Source organism: Eleginops maclovinus, chromosome 19, assembly GCF_036324505.1.
Source record: "Eleginops maclovinus isolate JMC-PN-2008 ecotype Puerto Natales chromosome 19, JC_Emac_rtc_rv5, whole genome shotgun sequence".
NCBI lineage: Eukaryota > Metazoa > Chordata > Actinopteri > Perciformes > Eleginopidae > Eleginops > Eleginops maclovinus.
The window spans coordinates 23,693,168-23,711,415 of NC_086367.1; the positions used below are offsets into that span (position 1 = coordinate 23,693,168).

The window sequence follows — 18,248 nt, forward strand, 5'->3', positions numbered from 1 at the left end:
TGAATCAAATTAAAAGAAGGAAGGAAAGACCAGCGACCCTTTCTTAGAAAAAAGCATATTTATTATCAGTTCACAAAACGGAGCCTCAACAGGACGACAGTAAATCAAAGCAGAGTCCAAGGTGTTGCAGAACCGACGGGAGGTGGGGGGGGAGGGGGGGTGCAACTGTCTCCTGCCTCAAACGGCATCAACAAAAGGAACAAAACACAACCAAAGATTCATCATGCAGTTTCATGTTTTGTGCAAACCCTTTCTGTTCACAGCTCACACTCTCCCTTCCAAACACACTCTCCCTTCCAAACACACTCTCTCTCGCTCTCTCACACACACACACACACAAACACACAGAAGGCTGCTCCTGGCTGATGGAATGGAGGGTGTGATGTGTTTACAGTCTGTGGGCAGCAGATCTGGGATTTGAAGGAAGTCAGACGGAGAGACGAGCGCCCTTTATTTCGCCAGTCCGATCTTCTTGGCCTCCGTTTCGTAAATCAACAGCCTCCACATCTTCACGATGAACACTTCTGCCTCTTCGTCCAGAACCTGAAACACACCAGAGCGGTTCTTTAGACACACTTTACATCAAACAGCTCAATAAATAATGGGAATTAATCTGACGTCTACATCAACGTCACATGGATTACTGAGCAGATTTCTATCTGTAGTTCAGCTTACCATTGCAACATCATCAAGAATACCCTGAGGGGTGCCGTGAGCCATCACCTGGGGGGGGGGGGGGGGGGGGGGAGCAGTGCAACACATTATAGACACACAAATACAAAATACATAAACATCAACTAATTATAAAAAATAACATTCAGAACCTGACATTTATTCAACGGGGACTTTCAATTAACGGAACCATCACAAACCTTTGAACAGACGAAGTCCACCAGCGTCGCCTCCTCCTCTCCGATGTATTCTATGATCTTTTTATTGATCCACGGTTTGATGCGGCGATCCATCAGAGACTGCAGGGAGAAACACAGAGTATTACTGATCATAGTATGTACTAAAATGAGTGATGCAGCGATTGCAATTTTCTTGGTTGATGTCTGATTTATTTTAAATCCAACCCATCGACTCTGATTTTCAAATCATTATTTAAAAATAACGATCGCTGACATTTTAGAAACATTTGAGATTCTTTTTTTGGAAAAAAGTCTGAATTCTTATTTGGGTTTTTTTTCCTGAACATATTTTTTGTTCTAGAAAACAGACATTTAATTTGATTCAGATTTTTCTTTTAAACTTTCAGTTTTTTCCAGAAAATCTAAAGAAAAAAAAAGTCTTATTTTTCCTGAGAATCTCAATATTCTGAATAATGTTTTTATTTATTTATTTAACTGAAAATGTCAGAATTCCGAGCAAAAAGTAATAATTCAGAAATGTTCATGATTATCAATTATAATGAAATGAAATGTTCCCCATATTGACTATTAAGTAAATGATATTTCCCCCAAAAGGAAATTGGACAAATAAAATCCTACAGATAATAACATGTTCCCCTTTCGCAGAATGTCCTCTACATCAGGTTTCTATCTTCTTGTTGGTGAGGCGTAATGCTGGAGGTTTGGCGTCACCTTTGACCTTTTTAACTTTGGTTAGCAGCAGACTGCAAATCCTTGATCTACACGAGACTGTCTCTGCATCTCCACCATAAACCTCCATCAATCTAAGAAGCCCTTTACCGAGTCCACCATGGTCCAGTCCAGCGGGTAGGAGAAGAGCTCCGGTCTGGCGGTGGGGATCTTCTCGATGAGGCTCTTTATGTGTTTCCGTTTCTCCTCCGTGTTGACGCTCCCTTTGGCCCCCGGCATCTCGGCCCCGTCCAGCCCCAGGCTCTTGTCGTCGTCTCCGTAATCCAGAGGAACCAGTTTCCTTTTGCGAGGCTGCTCATCCGCCTCCTCCTCGTCAAACTTGTTGAACACACTCTCCACGGTCGCCAGCTTCTTCCGCTTCCCCACAGTCAGCTGGCTGGGGCTGTTGGTGGCGCCTGGGGGAGAAGCACAGGTATTTATAGTCAAAGCTACATCTATTTCTCATGGATCCACAGAGATGAGCCCAATATCAGATCCTGAATCAGTTCACAACTCACCCAGTTTGAGGCTGAGGCCTATCTTGGGCCGGAGCTCCTCTGGCGGCTGCACCTCGGGAGAGTTCTCCCCCGGGATGATGATGCCGCAGGGGGACTCGTTGCCGGGTGAGTTGGGGGTGGCGTTCCCGCTGGCGGAGGACACCGAGGGCGCCGTGGTGATCGGCCTCATCACGGGTTTGACCTGCGGCTTGGCCTCCTGCGAGTCTTCGTTGTCGGGGAAGTCTTCCTCCATCGCCTCCTCTTCGTCGTCGTCGGATTGCTGCGGGGGGGGCGCGGGGAATCGGCTCTTCTTCTCTTCTTCCAGAGCTCCTCTTCTCCCGATCCCGATCCCGGTCCCGGTCCCGGTCCCGGTGAGACTTCTCCCGGTGCACGACCTCCTCCTCCGGCTCGAGTTTGAGAGGAGGCTGTCGTCGGCGCTCGGCCTCCTCCTCCATCTGCACAAACACACATCATGCATCAACATAAACTGGGGGCTCCTTTTATTTACGTGTTGCATTATTTATACCTGGTAGCATTTAAAGAGATGCATTTTGGGATTTGGTGCCACAAATTCCGGCTACAGGGGTATGTCAGTTCAATTTTTTACCCCATAAAGCTTCCCTCAATCAAATCAGTGGCAAGAGGCCGAGTTAGGTAAGGCCGCTTGGTATGCATTAAAGCATCCTGCAGGACTCACCCTCTGCAGCTCAGCGTCCGGGTCGGGATGACCTTCAGCCAGCAGCCTCTGTCGGATCTCCTCGTGCTCCTCCTTCTCCCTCTTCCGGTCTCGCTCGTCCAGCTCCGTCTCCTTCTCCCGGTCGCGGAGTCTCTTCTGCAGAGCGCTGCCCCTGAGGACGAGAGGCAGAGGTCAAACAATGAAAACCTCACGCTTCTACAACGTGCACAAAGATATCTACCTGTAGTATTTGGGGTCGTCTCTATCGTCGTCATAATCTTCAAGGAACTCTTTCAGCCTTTTGGCTTCCTTCATCTGAATCAAACACAACAGTTGCTTTAGAGGCATGAATCCTCACATACCCAACCGCTTTATTGTCTGAAACCAACAGCTGTAATGTTATATGGAGTATGGCTTCATGAATACCATTTCTCGACGCCTCTCATCGTCCCGCTCCGTCTCTTTGCTGTAGTCGCGCGCCTTCTTCCTCTCCCGGATTTCCCAGTTTTTCAGGCGCTTTAAGAGCAAACAGAACCATCACTGAGTCAGATATAAACAAACGACAGGTATTCAATTAAACTTAGAGCGGAGACGATGAACCGTACCTCTTGGTAAGCGGCCTCCTTGTCTCTGAGCCTCCTCTCCAGTCTCCTTCGCTCGTAGACGTCCTCCTCGTCTTCCTCACGGTCTCTCTTCTTGTCTTCTCGAGTCCTCTCTCTAAAGAACACTTGCATTAGCATGCACCAGACTCATTGTCCACGTTAGCCACTCAAACACATACATTTATAATGCGTTAATTAAGATTCACTACCCAGATGCAGCTTAAGAGGATCTCTGCCAAACAAGGACTTCTTTATCGAGTCGGTTCAATACTGTAAGTAGTATTTCTGCAGCTCTACAATAAAATCAGGTATTTTGTTTCCTGAATTTTAGGAAAGCAATGAAGACACGAAGATTGCAGGTGTGCAAATGCATTGAACTTCCTCCCACTGACCTGGACCTGCTGCGACCTTCGCTGACATCTCGACTCCTCTCTCTCTCCCGCGTCCTCTCTCTCTCCTTCGTCCTCTCTCGCTCCCGATCCCTCTCCCGGTCCCGGTCTCTCTCCCTCTCCTTGTCTCTCTCTCTCTCCCTCTCCTTCTCCTTCTCCCGATCGCGGCGTTCCCTCTCTCTCTCCCGCTCTTTGTCCCTCTCCCTCCTCTCCTTCTCGATCTCCAGACGCTCCTTCTCCTTCTTCCCTTTTTCCTCCTCCAGTTTCTGCAGGAGCGCGACAGGAAGAGACGGGAAACAAAGTGTGTTACTAGATTCTGCATATTTAAAAGATCATAATTAAAAACACAAACATGTTTTAACTACTGGAAATAATTCGCCTCCGTTGGCCAGACATGCTCACATACTGCCAGGACTCACAGCGGCTCCTCTTGTTTCCTGCAGGTCCGCTGTTTAATGCACACACACTAACTCAAAACCATAAATTACAGATAAATCCTGAAAAAAAACACCTAAAACTTCTGTTAAGGAAGGAAAGGAAGTCAAAACCTGACTGACGTTGCACATTATTTACTCATTTTATTTGAAAACCGTCCAAACAGCTTCATCTTACATGTGAGTTATACAGGGAGCGTCACCACTGGTCTCTAGTGATTCATATTTAACCTTTTGAGAAGCCTCCTGTGTATGAAAACCGCTCTACAAATAAGGCATTTTCATTATTATCATTCTGTATATTTCTTAATATTTTATAACTATTTTAATAATAATTAATATATTCTTAATATTTTTAATGTTTACAAAAATTATGGATTTATAAATAATTGTTATAATTGTATTCTTGATGTTTAAATTGTGTATTATAAAGATTAATATTATTAACATAATGACATTTATTTTTGATATTTTGTACGTTTACAATTATTGAGAGTTTATTATTTTATTTATTCTTAATATTTCTTATCAGATCATTATTTTGTATTCTTCATATTTTTAAATAATAACAATTATTAATAACGGTATTTTATTTATTATGTATTTTATTCTGTAAATTGTAGTTATTTTTATACTGCATGTACCTCTTTTGTATATTGGTCATATTGATATACTTAGTATATATATTTTCCATTATTCTGCACTTTACTGCTTCTCTTGCATCATCTTTGTTGTCCTCGTACTTATACAATGACAAATCAGTGGAATCTATATCTGAAGGGGAGCGCAGTCCTGTGTTTTACGGACGTTTTCTGGCTCTACACGTTAATAATATTGTATTTTTGTTGCATCAAAGTGCCGCATGGATCCCTTCCTGTCCCATTCCTCACTCTAATATTGAGTGTTTTATTCCCACATATAACAGGTCATCCCGTCCTCTGCACCGTGGGGATCTGAGATTACGCTCTGATGTAATACGAGGGCCAGTCTGATTAATACTCTATATAGTGGAACACATACTGTGTCCATCTACTCTACAAACAATCAATTCAGGCTATAAGTGCTGAAAAGGTAACAGATTTGACCTGATGCAGAAACGCACGGTGGGTTAAATGCATGACGTTTGACACCACAGCGTCACCGAGCAAATATTATGCAAGTGGTTGATCTTTATTTTACATTATCCTTTGGGTTTAAATCAAAGCAGTGCTGTTCATACTCAACCAAAGGAGGGCTGCCACAACTTAGATTTGATTTCTACATTTGGAGCTTATTTGGAGGTGTTGGATGAAGCATTACATGTGTCTGGTCATATTTGATATCATTTGGTCCTAAAGAGAGGAATCTGCACACACCATCCTGAAGTGAAGAATCAGATCTAATGACTTAATAATAACATGTTTCAACTGGGGTCAAAATATAGTTTTTAAAGCTTAAAGGACAGAATTATGCATGGGAACAGAATATTAGGGATAAAAGTGCATTTTGACAATTATTACAATTATATTTATGATAAATTTCTGCCCTTAAAATCCCTCCAAATGTTTGCATCACACAACTAAAATAAATGATACAAATAATATTAATTTAGCCTCATCTTGATATTTTACTGAGAGTTCAAAAATCATATATTTAATATTAGTGCCAACTCCGCTTTGAATCAGCAGGTCATTCAGTTCCAACGTCGCTGTAAACGTCACCACTCACTGCGTAACCCTGATCTCACCTCGGGGTGCCAAGTGGATTAACACAAGCCCCAAGATTAACGTGGCGACCGGCCCGACCCACAGAATTATAGAATCGGCTGCAGTGGCTTTTATTGCGATGCAGTGTGTTTCTTTTTAAACTGTATTAACCTTTATTATCATGTGGTACACTTTGCATCGTTGCTATTTCAATAAACACATCTTTAAAACCTGTATTTAGAGAACAGATATTCTGTACAGCACCAGATACTTCTTGGAAATCCATAGTATATATCGTAGGGAACATTTTTACTCCAAATGATTTTGTTTATACAAATATTTTTAAGGACATTTTGAATTAATTTCTTATTTTATATAAAGATTTTTACACTTCTTTATTTATCTTTTATTGCACATTTATCTCAAACCTATTATTTTTATAGAAATATTGAAATGTTTTACATTTTTTATTTGACCTATCTTCTACATCTAAATATGTTCACTATTTATTTACCTGTTAATATAAATATCTTCCTATTTTTTTAGAATTTATCTTCTATTTTATTTTATTTTTAAATTGCAATTTTCCAACAAAAATAAATAAATGAACCGGGGAAATTAAGTATTCAGATTCTCTTGAAAAATCTATTCCCTCAGAGCGAACACGAATTATGCCTTGACTGAACTCTAAATACGTGCGGACCATTGGTCTGCTTTCCAGCTAGGCCTCATAAGAGATCATGGTGTTTTCTACAGACCGTTGTGGAGCTACAGGTGAGACACTCACAGGTGGTGAACTACAGGCTACGTGTGGCAGCAAAACAGCTCATGTGTAAAGTCAAAAATAATCTGGAACCAAAAGCTCCAAACGACACCTGTGAAGCGTCTGATTACAGCTCATTCAGCCACAAAGTAAACATCAACAACAACACATTTCATTTTGTCACAAGGAAATGAGAGAAACAGTCTTACCTGGGGGAAGTCTTCTGGCATCTCTATGGTCTCTCCAACCCCATAAATAATAACAAAAGCCTCAGCTGTGGGATTCAACAAACCTCTAAGTGTGAGAGCGCCAAGTGCTGTCGGAAAACCAGCGATAAATTATAAAGAAATAAGTAAAAAAGGAGGAAACTGGATCTACTAGAGCTCCTAATATGAGGTTCTTTCCAGTTATTTGAAGGAAGGGCTTCAGAACATCGAGGTGTCCTTTAATCACGGCGCTCTTATTGTGTTGTCCGGTTTTCCTCCCACAACTTACCTCAACTAAAGCTCCATTTATAGGGAAATGCTGATTTGTAAAGAGCTACTTTGAGATGAACTGTGTGAGAACATCCACATTTCAAACACTGTCACTGAGGCGCTGTATTCAGATGCACGCAGAAGTTGTTCACAACCTCATCGTTGCGTTTGAAGCTCTTCCTCTTTATTTTGTGATATCCATCATGCATCTCAACTTCAAAACACTACCGTCTATCTGTGGGCAAGTTGCAAATATAAAAAGGGACATTTTCTGCACTCACTTTTCCCCTCTGCATGCATCTGAGTAATCAATACATTATTATATAAGTATGTGCAGGAATTGTTCTTCTTGTTGTACTTAAAGTGCAGTGTTGTGATCTTTCAGGGCTCTGTTATTACTATAAAAACATAGCAGCACTTATTTAGTATTCTTTTTTTATACAGAAGTACAAAATAACTTCTCTATAACACTTTAGCCACCTAGGGCTGCAACTAATGCCAATTATTCTGCACATTATGGGTTAAACTATAAGGTTTGAAGTCTTGCTTTTCCATTTGATATGATATAACACATGTGTAATGTAAGGATTTCTATATCTGAGGCAGAAAGAACCTTTCTCTGACATTTTGTATTAAAAAAGGACTGAAATTTACAGCCAAAATTTGCTGGAGATGATTTTCTGTCCAAAGATCAGTAACAGTGTTTGAAGTTCAGCCTCGTCCTCCTCGTTAATAACACTTGTATATTTCCTTTTCCTCTCATGTCTTACTAAAGGAGCGGGGCTGGAGTCACTAAAACAGAGACCAGAAGGAAATCCGCTTACCTTGCATGTCTTCAGACCCAGAGTGCTGTGGACGGGCGCTCCCTGCTTCAGCTACACTACAGGCTGCAGTTCAAACTCCTGCAGTGGTTAGACTCATACAGGCTGTGTCCCTCAAACACATCATCTATCATGTGAGGATCTGCAGAGGTTCACTGAGCTGCCCCGACATCTGTGCATCACCAGAAATGTGTATAAATCCCTCCAGAACACCCCCACGTTTAACTTAAAGATATTCACAGTGACCTGAGAGCCAGTTGCCCCTCTGCAGAGCCTCCAGCAGGGGGCGCCCAACACGGGTAGAGAAGAAATGGAGGATCATACTTACATCCTATCCTCGCAACTTTTTCCCAAAGTAGAGATTGTGAGATTCATCTTGCTCTAGTCACGAAATGAACTCTACCACATTGGTGGGGTTTAATCAATAGATTAGCTTTAGAGGGAATTTAACATCGTGTCCATGCACTCTGAGAGAACACCTTTAGTCTCAAATCAGAATTATAGAGACTAAGATGTACTCTGGTCCAATGTGGAAACACTGACAGACACTATCAAGCTAGAGATAGAATATCATCTTTATATAAACACATTGCTTTTTACTGGAGTAACAATCTTACGGAGGAATTCACCCTACAGGTTATCTTAACTGCAGCTCCACAGAGGTGTAGAGGAACTATAACAGGATTTCATATCCAAAATGACTGAGTAATAAGTCTGATCGTTACCTTGTGTGTGTCTCTGAATTTACTGATCTCTCGGGAAATCAAGTCCCTCTTGTCATCCTCCATCTCCATGGCATTGATATCCTCCTTACACAAAGGAGAGAAGGAGCAGGAACACACACTAAGTACTCGAAAGCAAAAACATCCATTGGAAAAGTAAATTAAAACCCTGAGCAAAAGAAAAACTGGCTCTAAATTAAACACTGACTGATTTAGTCAATACGGACATGCTGCACGTCGTTGGATTCCCCATGAATAAAAGGTTGAGTTAATTGACAACGAGCAGCAACCTATTATAAGTCAGACTGACCAGTGTGGGAAACAAGTTGAGAGGAAATAAGAGGTCACATCCTATTTTTAAGCTGTCTTCAAGTCAGACTGCATCCATTACATCAATTATTCATATTCCTTCAGTTAGTAATGGTCTTCCACACCGTCACACTTACTGTACATATCATACCCTGCTCTATATTTGATTTTTGTTTATATTTTATGTACATTTTCAGTCTTTCTTTTTAAAGGTTGTTTTATTGCCTTGTTTTTATGCTGCAACGAGAAAATGTCCAAAATTGGGACCAATAAAGTACTTCTATCTTTCCATCTATTAATCAACTTTGTTTTCATAGAAAATGTATTCAAGGTGTAAATACTTTCAAGTGACTTTAATTTTGACATACCCAACCCTCTTAAGTTTCCACTCCTCTTCCTTTTCCATATGCATAATAATAATTCAGGCAGGTATGAGGAAGTGCCTATTCTCACGACTCAAGTTCCAGATGTATTCGGCCCCAGGTGTGTGCAGCTGTGAGCAGAGTCACCCTCGCTATTCCCAGTCTTATAATGTGCAGACACTCGAACTGGGGCAATGATGACTTGGACTTGGACTCGAAGAGAAGGGACTTGAGAGTTGGTGAGTTGACTACAACACTGGGTAGGTTGTACGATGATAAAAAGAGCTGTGTAGAGATCACGAGGGCCGTAAAACGAGCGCCACAGTAAAGTCATATTTCTATAACTGTAAATAAAGAATCTGATCGCATAAGGAATGAAAGGCCTCTCCAGATGTGGTGGACTTTAGTGGTTAAACCAAATGAAAGCCAGGGCTTTTAACTACACTTTGACAGCTACAGATCCTCTTCCTTTAGTGAACATACCTCCTCTTTCTTCTCTTTCCTCTTCTTGTTACGGGGCTGGCTGTCGGGGTCCTGTGACGGAGCGTTCAGCTCGCTGGCGTACTCTCGGATCAGGACTTCTATCGCTCCGTTCACCACCTGGTCCCGGTGCAGGGTCTCCTCGTCCAGGACGTCCTCGTCATCGCCATCATCGTCCCCATTCTTTGACCCAGCGCCGGCTCCCTTGGAGAGAGAATTGGGAAAATTACAAACTATTGGGACTGTTGGGATGTTATGGACTGTTGGGATGTTATGAAGCCACGGATGAGAGTTTCAGCAAAGCATTTAAAATAAAGATACACTTTCTATATATTCTGATTGACAGTTAGAAGCTTCCCGTTCTGTGACGGATGTGATGCGTGCTCTTTGATAAAGACATGAGAAGAAGTAAACCATCAGGTGAAGAGCGTACCCCGTTGGCGCTCCTCTTCTTGGCCTTCCACTCATCCAGCTGGCTCTTGGTTTTAGCGTCGACCTTCACCAGCAGCTTTTTGTCTCCTAACAGCAGCTCATGAAGGAGTCTGAGCGACCGTAGAGTCGACTCGGGCTCCTTATACTCACAGAACCCGAACGCTTCAGGAGAGAGGAGCAGAAAGGAAGGTTAGAAACCAAACATGCTAACTTAGAAAACGTTTGGCATTTCAGAGTTTGAATGTACGAGGTGTCTTTGTGTTTCCTACCTTGAAGTTTCCCAGAGGCACCTTGAACCCTTTTCCAGCTCAGAACAATTCCACATTTCTGTTTGGAAAGAGAAAACATTACAGTTTAGACTTGGATTTTCTCAATGGATATGTAGAAGGGTTAAAAGAGTATCAGATTTTCCCAATAATGTTTAAATGAATTAGAGTTTCAGAGTATTAGATTAGTGTTAACAGTAATCATATTTTTGTTAGGATGATCCTCAAAGGAATGAGAATAATTATAATTGAAATATAACTGTACCTTGTAACATAAACATGTCAACAGTCCTAAAGCCTATTAAATGAACTACAAATTAATAATAACAAGGGCTATAAGCTTTTAAAATAATGTAAATGACTATTAAAGACTAGCACACACTCTAGGTACACCTGTAACTTTAACTCACACACACGGTATGATAACATTAAAACAATTCTGTGACACAAGGTCCTGCAGAATCTGATGTTTTGGAGTTTTGAGTTGCATCAAAACTGAGTTTACAAAAAGGGTTGCCTGAAACTCATTTTCTGAATTACAGAGTTAGGCCACCCACCGCTAGCAGCTGTCTGACCAACATGTCAGAAGCCTTTTCAGAGATGTTCCCCACGAACACGGTGGTGGTCGGGCCTCCGTTGTCGTCGGAGTCCTTGGCTCTGACAGTCGGCTCCTTCTTCATCAGCATCGGTTTGTGTGCTACAGACACTGAGGTCGGGACCAGGACCTGCGACAGCAAATAACAAGTGTTACTGTTATCCAGAACAACAACAAAAAAAGGCTCAGAGGACGCTTTAAATCACATGCAGAAGAAGAACCGTTTCTAACTCACTGTGGGTGAGGGGGTCACCACACCCATGTGAACCGGGATCATGGGAGTACCTGCAAATAAAGACAATAAACAAACCATGTATTTAAGAATACAACATCACACAGTTATATATTTTGTCTTGGGTGAGATTACGCATGGTTATAGCAATAACACTTGCTAAGATATTATGGAAACTCTCTTTCTATTTGCCTTTTCTGCAGAAAATCCAGATGATAAATTAAAGGCACAAACTACTTTATACTTCTACAACATGTTGGATAGAATCAGAGCATGAAACCCTCTTTATTAGTCACACATGCACACAGCAGAGAACACACAGTGAAACTGGTCCTCTGCATTTAACCCATCCTAGTACTGGGAGCAGTGGGCAGCTATTGTGCAGCCAATACTATACTTTCACTCAATACATGTATGTGATAGATTTAGTAACTTATTACTTAATTCAGATATAAATCAACTGTTGACTAGTGTGGTAGCAGCTAGATAACAGTAAGGTCTGTGTTATGTGTAAAGGAAGAATCCATTAAGCATAACAAGTAGTTATCATTTTGGAGCTAATTATGTGGTAGTTGAGCAAGGTTTTCAATGCGTGACTTTGATTCGTCACAGAGTATTTTTACAGTCCGTTTTTACTACTTTGACTTCAACATATGGCTACCTTCTGATGCTAACAGTAACGTACCTGGGGGGACAGCCTGTGCAAACCCCGCATACTGAGGAGGCGGGATCCGGGGGGGTAGCTGCGGGATACCGATCTGCTGGCGGTTCATGGGAGGAGGGTACGACATCCTGGGGAAATAATCAACAAATCAGAAACACTTTTAATGCACAGAGAAGCTAACAGGAAGATGATCAGCTGAAAATCAGGGAAACAGTGTTCCTCAGGGGCTAACCTGGGCTATGTCATGTTAATCATAACATTACACTTTATTTTAACCATATATATATTAGCTGACGTCTCTAGCTAACCAGTTACTACCTGTTCATTAAAAAAAGTCTCATTCCCTCACGTTAACTAGCATAATTAGCTAAAGCTAGCTAGCGGTGGCCTGGCTAGCTCGGTTAGCTTCAGCGGTCATGGGAGGATTCACTCACCTGCTGCTAACACGTGTGAAATAAAACCCAGCGGCTAGAAACACTGCGGGATATCCGGATAAAAGCCCATTAAATACGGTTAACGGGAAAACGTAACGTGTATGATGAGGGTTTTTATTCCGCTGCAGGAGCCCCACTGGATGCTAATAACTGGGACCCTTTCTGCTCGCAATGGATTCTGGGAGAATTGAGGTAGAGTTTGTTTGTATTGCCCTAAATTCAGTCTGTCAGGCAAATCATATTTTATATTTTATAAAACCAAACAAATATCAGTGATGGAAGTAACTAAGTACGTTAACTCAAGTACTGTATTTAAGTACAATTTTGAGATACTTGTACTTTACTTGAGTATTTCCAAATTATGCTACTTAGAACTTCTACTCCACTACATTATTTAATCCCTGTAGTTGCTAGGCGGATTTGGATTAGCTACTGATGGTAAATATATTCTCCCTTAAATCAGACTGTAGTTCACCTGCAGTAAATCCAGCAGCTACCCTGCAGTATACAAAGCCATTCAAACTAGCTGCACCTTTACCAGCTCTGAGAACACTTTAATGATCAATCATTATAAAACATATCAGAGATATTATTCTGAAATGGACCAATCAGACAATGACTACTTTTACTGTCGCTACTTTAAGTACATTTAGAGGAGAGTACTTTCTACTTTCACTGGAGGAACATTTAGAATACTTTCACTGTGACAGAGTATTCCTACACTCTGGTACTTCTACTTTACTCAAGTACAAGACCTGAGTACTTCTACTTTACTCAAGTACAAGACCTGAGTACTTCTACTTTACTCAAGTACAAGACCTGAGTACTTCTACTTTACTCAAGTACAAGACCTGAGTACTTATACTTTACTCAAGCACACAATCTGAGTACTTCTACTTTACTCAAGAACAAGACCTGAGTACTTATACTTTACTCAAGTACAAGATCTGAGTACTTCTACTTTACTCAAGTACAAGACCTGAGTACTTCTACTTTACTCAAGTACAAGACCTGAGTACTTCTACTTTACTCAAGAACAAGACCTGAGTACTTCTACTTTACTCAAGTACAAGACCTGAGTACTTCTACCTTTACTCAAGTACAAGATCTGAGTACTTCTACTTTACTCAAGTACAAGATCTGAGTACTTCTACTTTACTCAAGAACAAGACCTGAGTACTTCTACTTTACTCAAGTACAAGACCTGAGTACTTCTACCTTTACTCAAGTACAAGATCTGAGTACTTCTACTTTACTCAAGAACAAGATCTGAGTACTTCTACTTTACTCAAATACAAGATCTGAGTACTTCTACTTTTACTCAAGTACAAGATCTGAGTACTTCTACTTTACTCAAGTACAAGACCTGAGTCTACTTACCAGTACAAGACCTGAGTACTTCTACTTTACTCAAGTACAAGACCTGAGTACTTCTACTTTACTCAAGTACAAGATCTGAGTACTTCTACTTTACTCAAGTACAAGACCTGAGTACTTCTACTTTTAATCAAGTACAAGATCTGAGTACTTCTACTTTACTCAAGAACAAGACCTGAGTACTTCTACTTTACTCAAGTACAAGACCTGAGTACTTCTACCTTTACTCAAGTACAAGATCTGAGTACTTCTACTTTACTCAAGTACAATATCTGAGTACTTCTACTTTACTCAAGAACAAGATCTGAGTACTTCTACTTTACTCAAGTACAAGACCTGAGTACTTCTACTTTACTCAAGTACAAGATCTGAGTACTTCTACTTTACTCAAGTACAAGACCTGAGTACTTCTACTTTACTCAAGTACAAGATCTGAGTACTTCTACTTTACTCAAGTACAAGATCTGAGTACTTCTACTTTACTCAAGTACAAGACCTGAGTACTTCTACTTTACTCAAGTACAAGATCTGAGTACTTCTACTTTACTCAAGTACAAGACCTGAGTACTTCTACTTTACTCAAGTACAAGACCTGAGTACTTCTACTTTACTCAAGTACAAGATCTGAGTACTTCTACTTTACTCAAGTACAAGACCTGAGTACTTCTACTTTACTCAAGTACAAGACCTGAGTACTTCTACTTTACTCAAGTACAAGATCTGAGTACTTCTACTTTACTCAAGTACAAGATCTGAGTACTTCTACTTTACTCAAGTACAAGACCTGAGTACTTCTACTTTACTCAAGTACAAGATCTGAGTACTTCTACTTTACTCAAGTACAAGACCTGAGTACTTCTACTTTACTCAAGTACAAGATCTGAGTACTTCTACTTTACTCAAGAACAAGATCTGAGTACTTCTACTTTACTCAAATACAAGATCTGAGTACTTCTACTTTACTCAAGTACAAGATCTGAGTACTTCTACTTTACTCAAGTACAAGACCTGAGTACTTCTACTTTACTCAAGTACAAGACCTGAGTACTTCTACTTTACTCAAGTACAAGATCTGAGTACTTCTACTTTACTCAAGTACAAGACCTGAGTACTTCTACTTTACTCAAGTACAAGACCTGAGTACTTCTACTTTACTCAAGTACAAGACCTGAGTACTTCTACTTTACTCAAGTACAAGATCTGAGTACTTCTACTTTACTCAAGTACAAGACCTGAGTACTTCTACTTTACTCAAGTACAATATCTGAGTACTTCTACTTTACTCAAGTACAAGACCTGAGTACTTCTACTTTACTCAAGTACAAGACCTGAGTACTTCTACTTTACTCAAGTACAAGACCTGAGTACTTCTACTTTACTCAAGTACAAGACCTGAGTACTTCTACTTTACTCAAGTACAAGACCTGAGTACTTCTACTTTACTCAAGTACAAGATCTGAGTACTTCTACTTTACTCAAGTACAAGACCTGAGTACTTCTACTTTACTCAAGTACAAGATCTGAGTACTTCTACTTTACTCAAGTACAAGACCTGAGTACTTCTACTTTACTCAAGTACAAGACCTGAGTACTTCTACTTTACTCAAGTACAAGACCTGAGTACTTCTACTTTACTCAAGTACAAGACCTGAGTACTTCTACTTTACTCAAGTACAAGATCTGAGTACTTCTACTTTACTCAAGTACAAGACCTGAGTACTTCTACTTTACTCAAGTACAAGACCTGAGTACTTCTACTTTACTCAAGTACAAGACCTGAGTACTTCTACTTTACTCAAGTACAAGATCTGAGTACTTCTACTTTACTCAAGTACAAGACCTGAGTACTTCTACTTTACTCAAGTACAATATCTGAGTACTTCTACTTTACTCAAGTACAAGACCTGAGTACTTCTACTTTACTCAAGTACAAGACCTGAGTACTTCTACTTTACTCAAGTACAAGACCTGAGTACTTCTACTTTACTCAAGTACAAGATCTGAGTACTTCTACTTTACTCAAGTACAAGACCTGAGTACTTCTACTTTACTCAAGTACAATATCTGAGTACTTCTACTTTACTCAAGTACAAGATCTGAGTACTTCTACTTTTAAATTACTTCAAATACAACAGTTCATGGCCCTAGTATATGTCATGTACTTTGATTAGTATGTGTGTATTTATTTCTGTCGCGTTGTTCTTTCTCAAATTCTTCTACAGAACACACATGATGCAGCCCCAGGCCTAATAAACCCCTTAATTCCAAAATGAAAAACCCAAATAAAAAAGAACTCCTAACGTTTAGGATTCAGGTCAGACTAAATGGGAGCAGGATGTCAGTGTGTGATATCGATCTCTCCGACACTCAGAGAGCCTCCATGTTTCCAACGCTGGGTGGCGCCAGATGGTGGAGACGTCCTGGCCCTGCCTGTACATTACTGTAACTGTTGATCGTTTTAGTCCAATCAGCGTTCGGGAAGACGGTGACGTCAGCAGACAAACACTTGTTGGGGTGTTCGGAATCGCTTAGCAACCACCGGAAGTTCAGTCGGTTCGTTAACGAGGAGTTTGTTCTCTTTCTTGTAATCGTTAAATCAGTTTAATGTTTATTAGTGTGTTCTCAAACATTAATAACACGTGTATTCATCTTTTCTTTGGTTTCAAAAATATGAAACACACATTAAATATGTTCATTATTGAATGTGTTTATTTATCCCCATTGTTGGAAGCAAGGCATTACATAAGACATGTATTTAAAGAAGTGAATATATACATATTGAACATAAATGTAAAATATATAAGAAATGGCAAAGATACACACTACACTATAACTGTAATTACAATTTGAATTTAATGAGGAAGAGCGTGAGTACAATCAGTACAGATTTTTAAGGGTTATTTAAAGGACAACAGAGTGGAGTGTCTATTAGGTCTCATGGGTCTCTGCACACAATTTATTAAATATATTAAAGTTCTCTACGCAAACCCAGGTGCAATGGTGTTATCAGGCAATACTTGTTCACCACATTTTCAAATCCCTAGAGGTTCTCGCTAAGGAGGCCCACTGTCTCCCCTGTTATTTCTTTTATCTTTCTATTTGGAATAACACAAAACAAGCTTCAAAGAATCCTAATCATCAAACCAGCACTTAAGATTTGTACACAGGGCTTATGCAACACCTGTATTTAGACACCGGGTCAAGTTAGTGCCATCTTCTCTTTGCCAATTACGTTCACAAGGTTGCATAGGTACTTTTACACACATGCTTTGGGAGTGCTCTGAGGTACAGTCCTTTTGGGTACAAGTGGAGGAAGGGGAGGGGCTGAAGATCACTCAGCAGGGAGGGACATAAGGGTACTGAATACACTTATATTGTGTGTGTGTGTGTGTGTGTGTGTGTGTGTGTGTGTGTGTGTGTGTGTGTGTGTGTGTGTGTGTGTGTGTGTGTGTGTGTGTGTGTGTGTGTGTGCATGCTTTTGTGCATGCATACGTTTGTGTGTGTGTGTGTGTGTGTGTGTGTGTGCATGTTTATAAGTGTATCGGATTAAGTTTCGTATACGTATGAGCAGGTGTACGTCTGTATCTGCATGTAATACCAATCTAAGTTAATGTGTATATGTATTTTATTTGCAAATTACCGGGTGTATGTACAAGCACAATATGCCATGAATTTATTTAAGTTTAATTTAAAACGACATCTGTGTTAATATGAAGCAATCAAAATAACAATAATAATAAAACTGAGTGGAGTGTGGTTAGAACAAAATATAAATAAAAACCCTGCATTCATTATAATGATCCTATGTATACAAATATTCTGCACAGTATACTTTCACTATGATTGAATTCATTGTAATGAATATAACACTTTTATTCGTAGAGGGTTTTTCTACATTGTGGCTGGCTTATGTAACAGGGTTAAAATACTTCCTTCACCTCGGAAAGAAAGGGACCCTAGACACCTGTCACCCTATAGGGGTAATTTAGGCTTTGGAAAGTTGGGTCTTAGTTCTGACCTGAATACCTGTTTGTTTGGGTGTGCCTGGCACCGGGGAGGGTCAAATGCTATTTTGTAAACAAGCCTGTGAATCCCATTGGGATGCGTCGCTGGAAATTTCCACACAGATGAGACTGCAGGATATGTGCTTCACAACAAACATGTCCCGAAAAAAAAGAAAAGCACCTGACCCACATTTACACGCAGGCCACGCCCCATTTTCCGCGCACCCACTCAGTTCCCGGCTTCCTATTGGCTGCTCTGAAGGTGTGTCACTCAAATTGACGTCACACGCTGCATATGGAACAGAAGAGTACGTGCTGAAATAGAAGTTTATAGCATGTTATAAATGATAAACATCGCTGATATTCCTGAAATAATCACACAAAAAGTACCAAATGCAACAGAAGAGGAATGTGTGATGATATGATGTTAATCTTAGTCCTCCTTTTC

The 18,248-nt window shown here is 40.4% G+C and overlaps 1 protein-coding gene across 1 annotated transcript; it reads right to left on the reverse strand.

The window, feature by feature from the left end:
• Positions 1 to 39: 39 nt before the first annotated feature.
• Positions 40 to 12,595, reverse strand: rbm25a (RNA binding motif protein 25a). Its single transcript, XM_063908766.1, is given in 19 exon segments — positions 40 to 543; positions 676 to 723; positions 873 to 971; positions 1,692 to 1,996; positions 2,099 to 2,403; positions 2,405 to 2,532; positions 2,775 to 2,925; positions 2,995 to 3,068; positions 3,180 to 3,269; positions 3,359 to 3,470; positions 3,748 to 4,010; positions 8,649 to 8,732; positions 9,800 to 10,000; positions 10,230 to 10,390; positions 10,498 to 10,555; positions 11,052 to 11,219; positions 11,325 to 11,374; positions 12,007 to 12,113; positions 12,420 to 12,595. Coding segments are annotated over 18 exon segments (2,496 nt in total). The 5' UTR covers position 12,113; positions 12,420 to 12,595; the 3' UTR covers positions 40 to 450.
• Between the last annotated feature and the right edge of the window lie 5,653 nt (positions 12,596 to 18,248).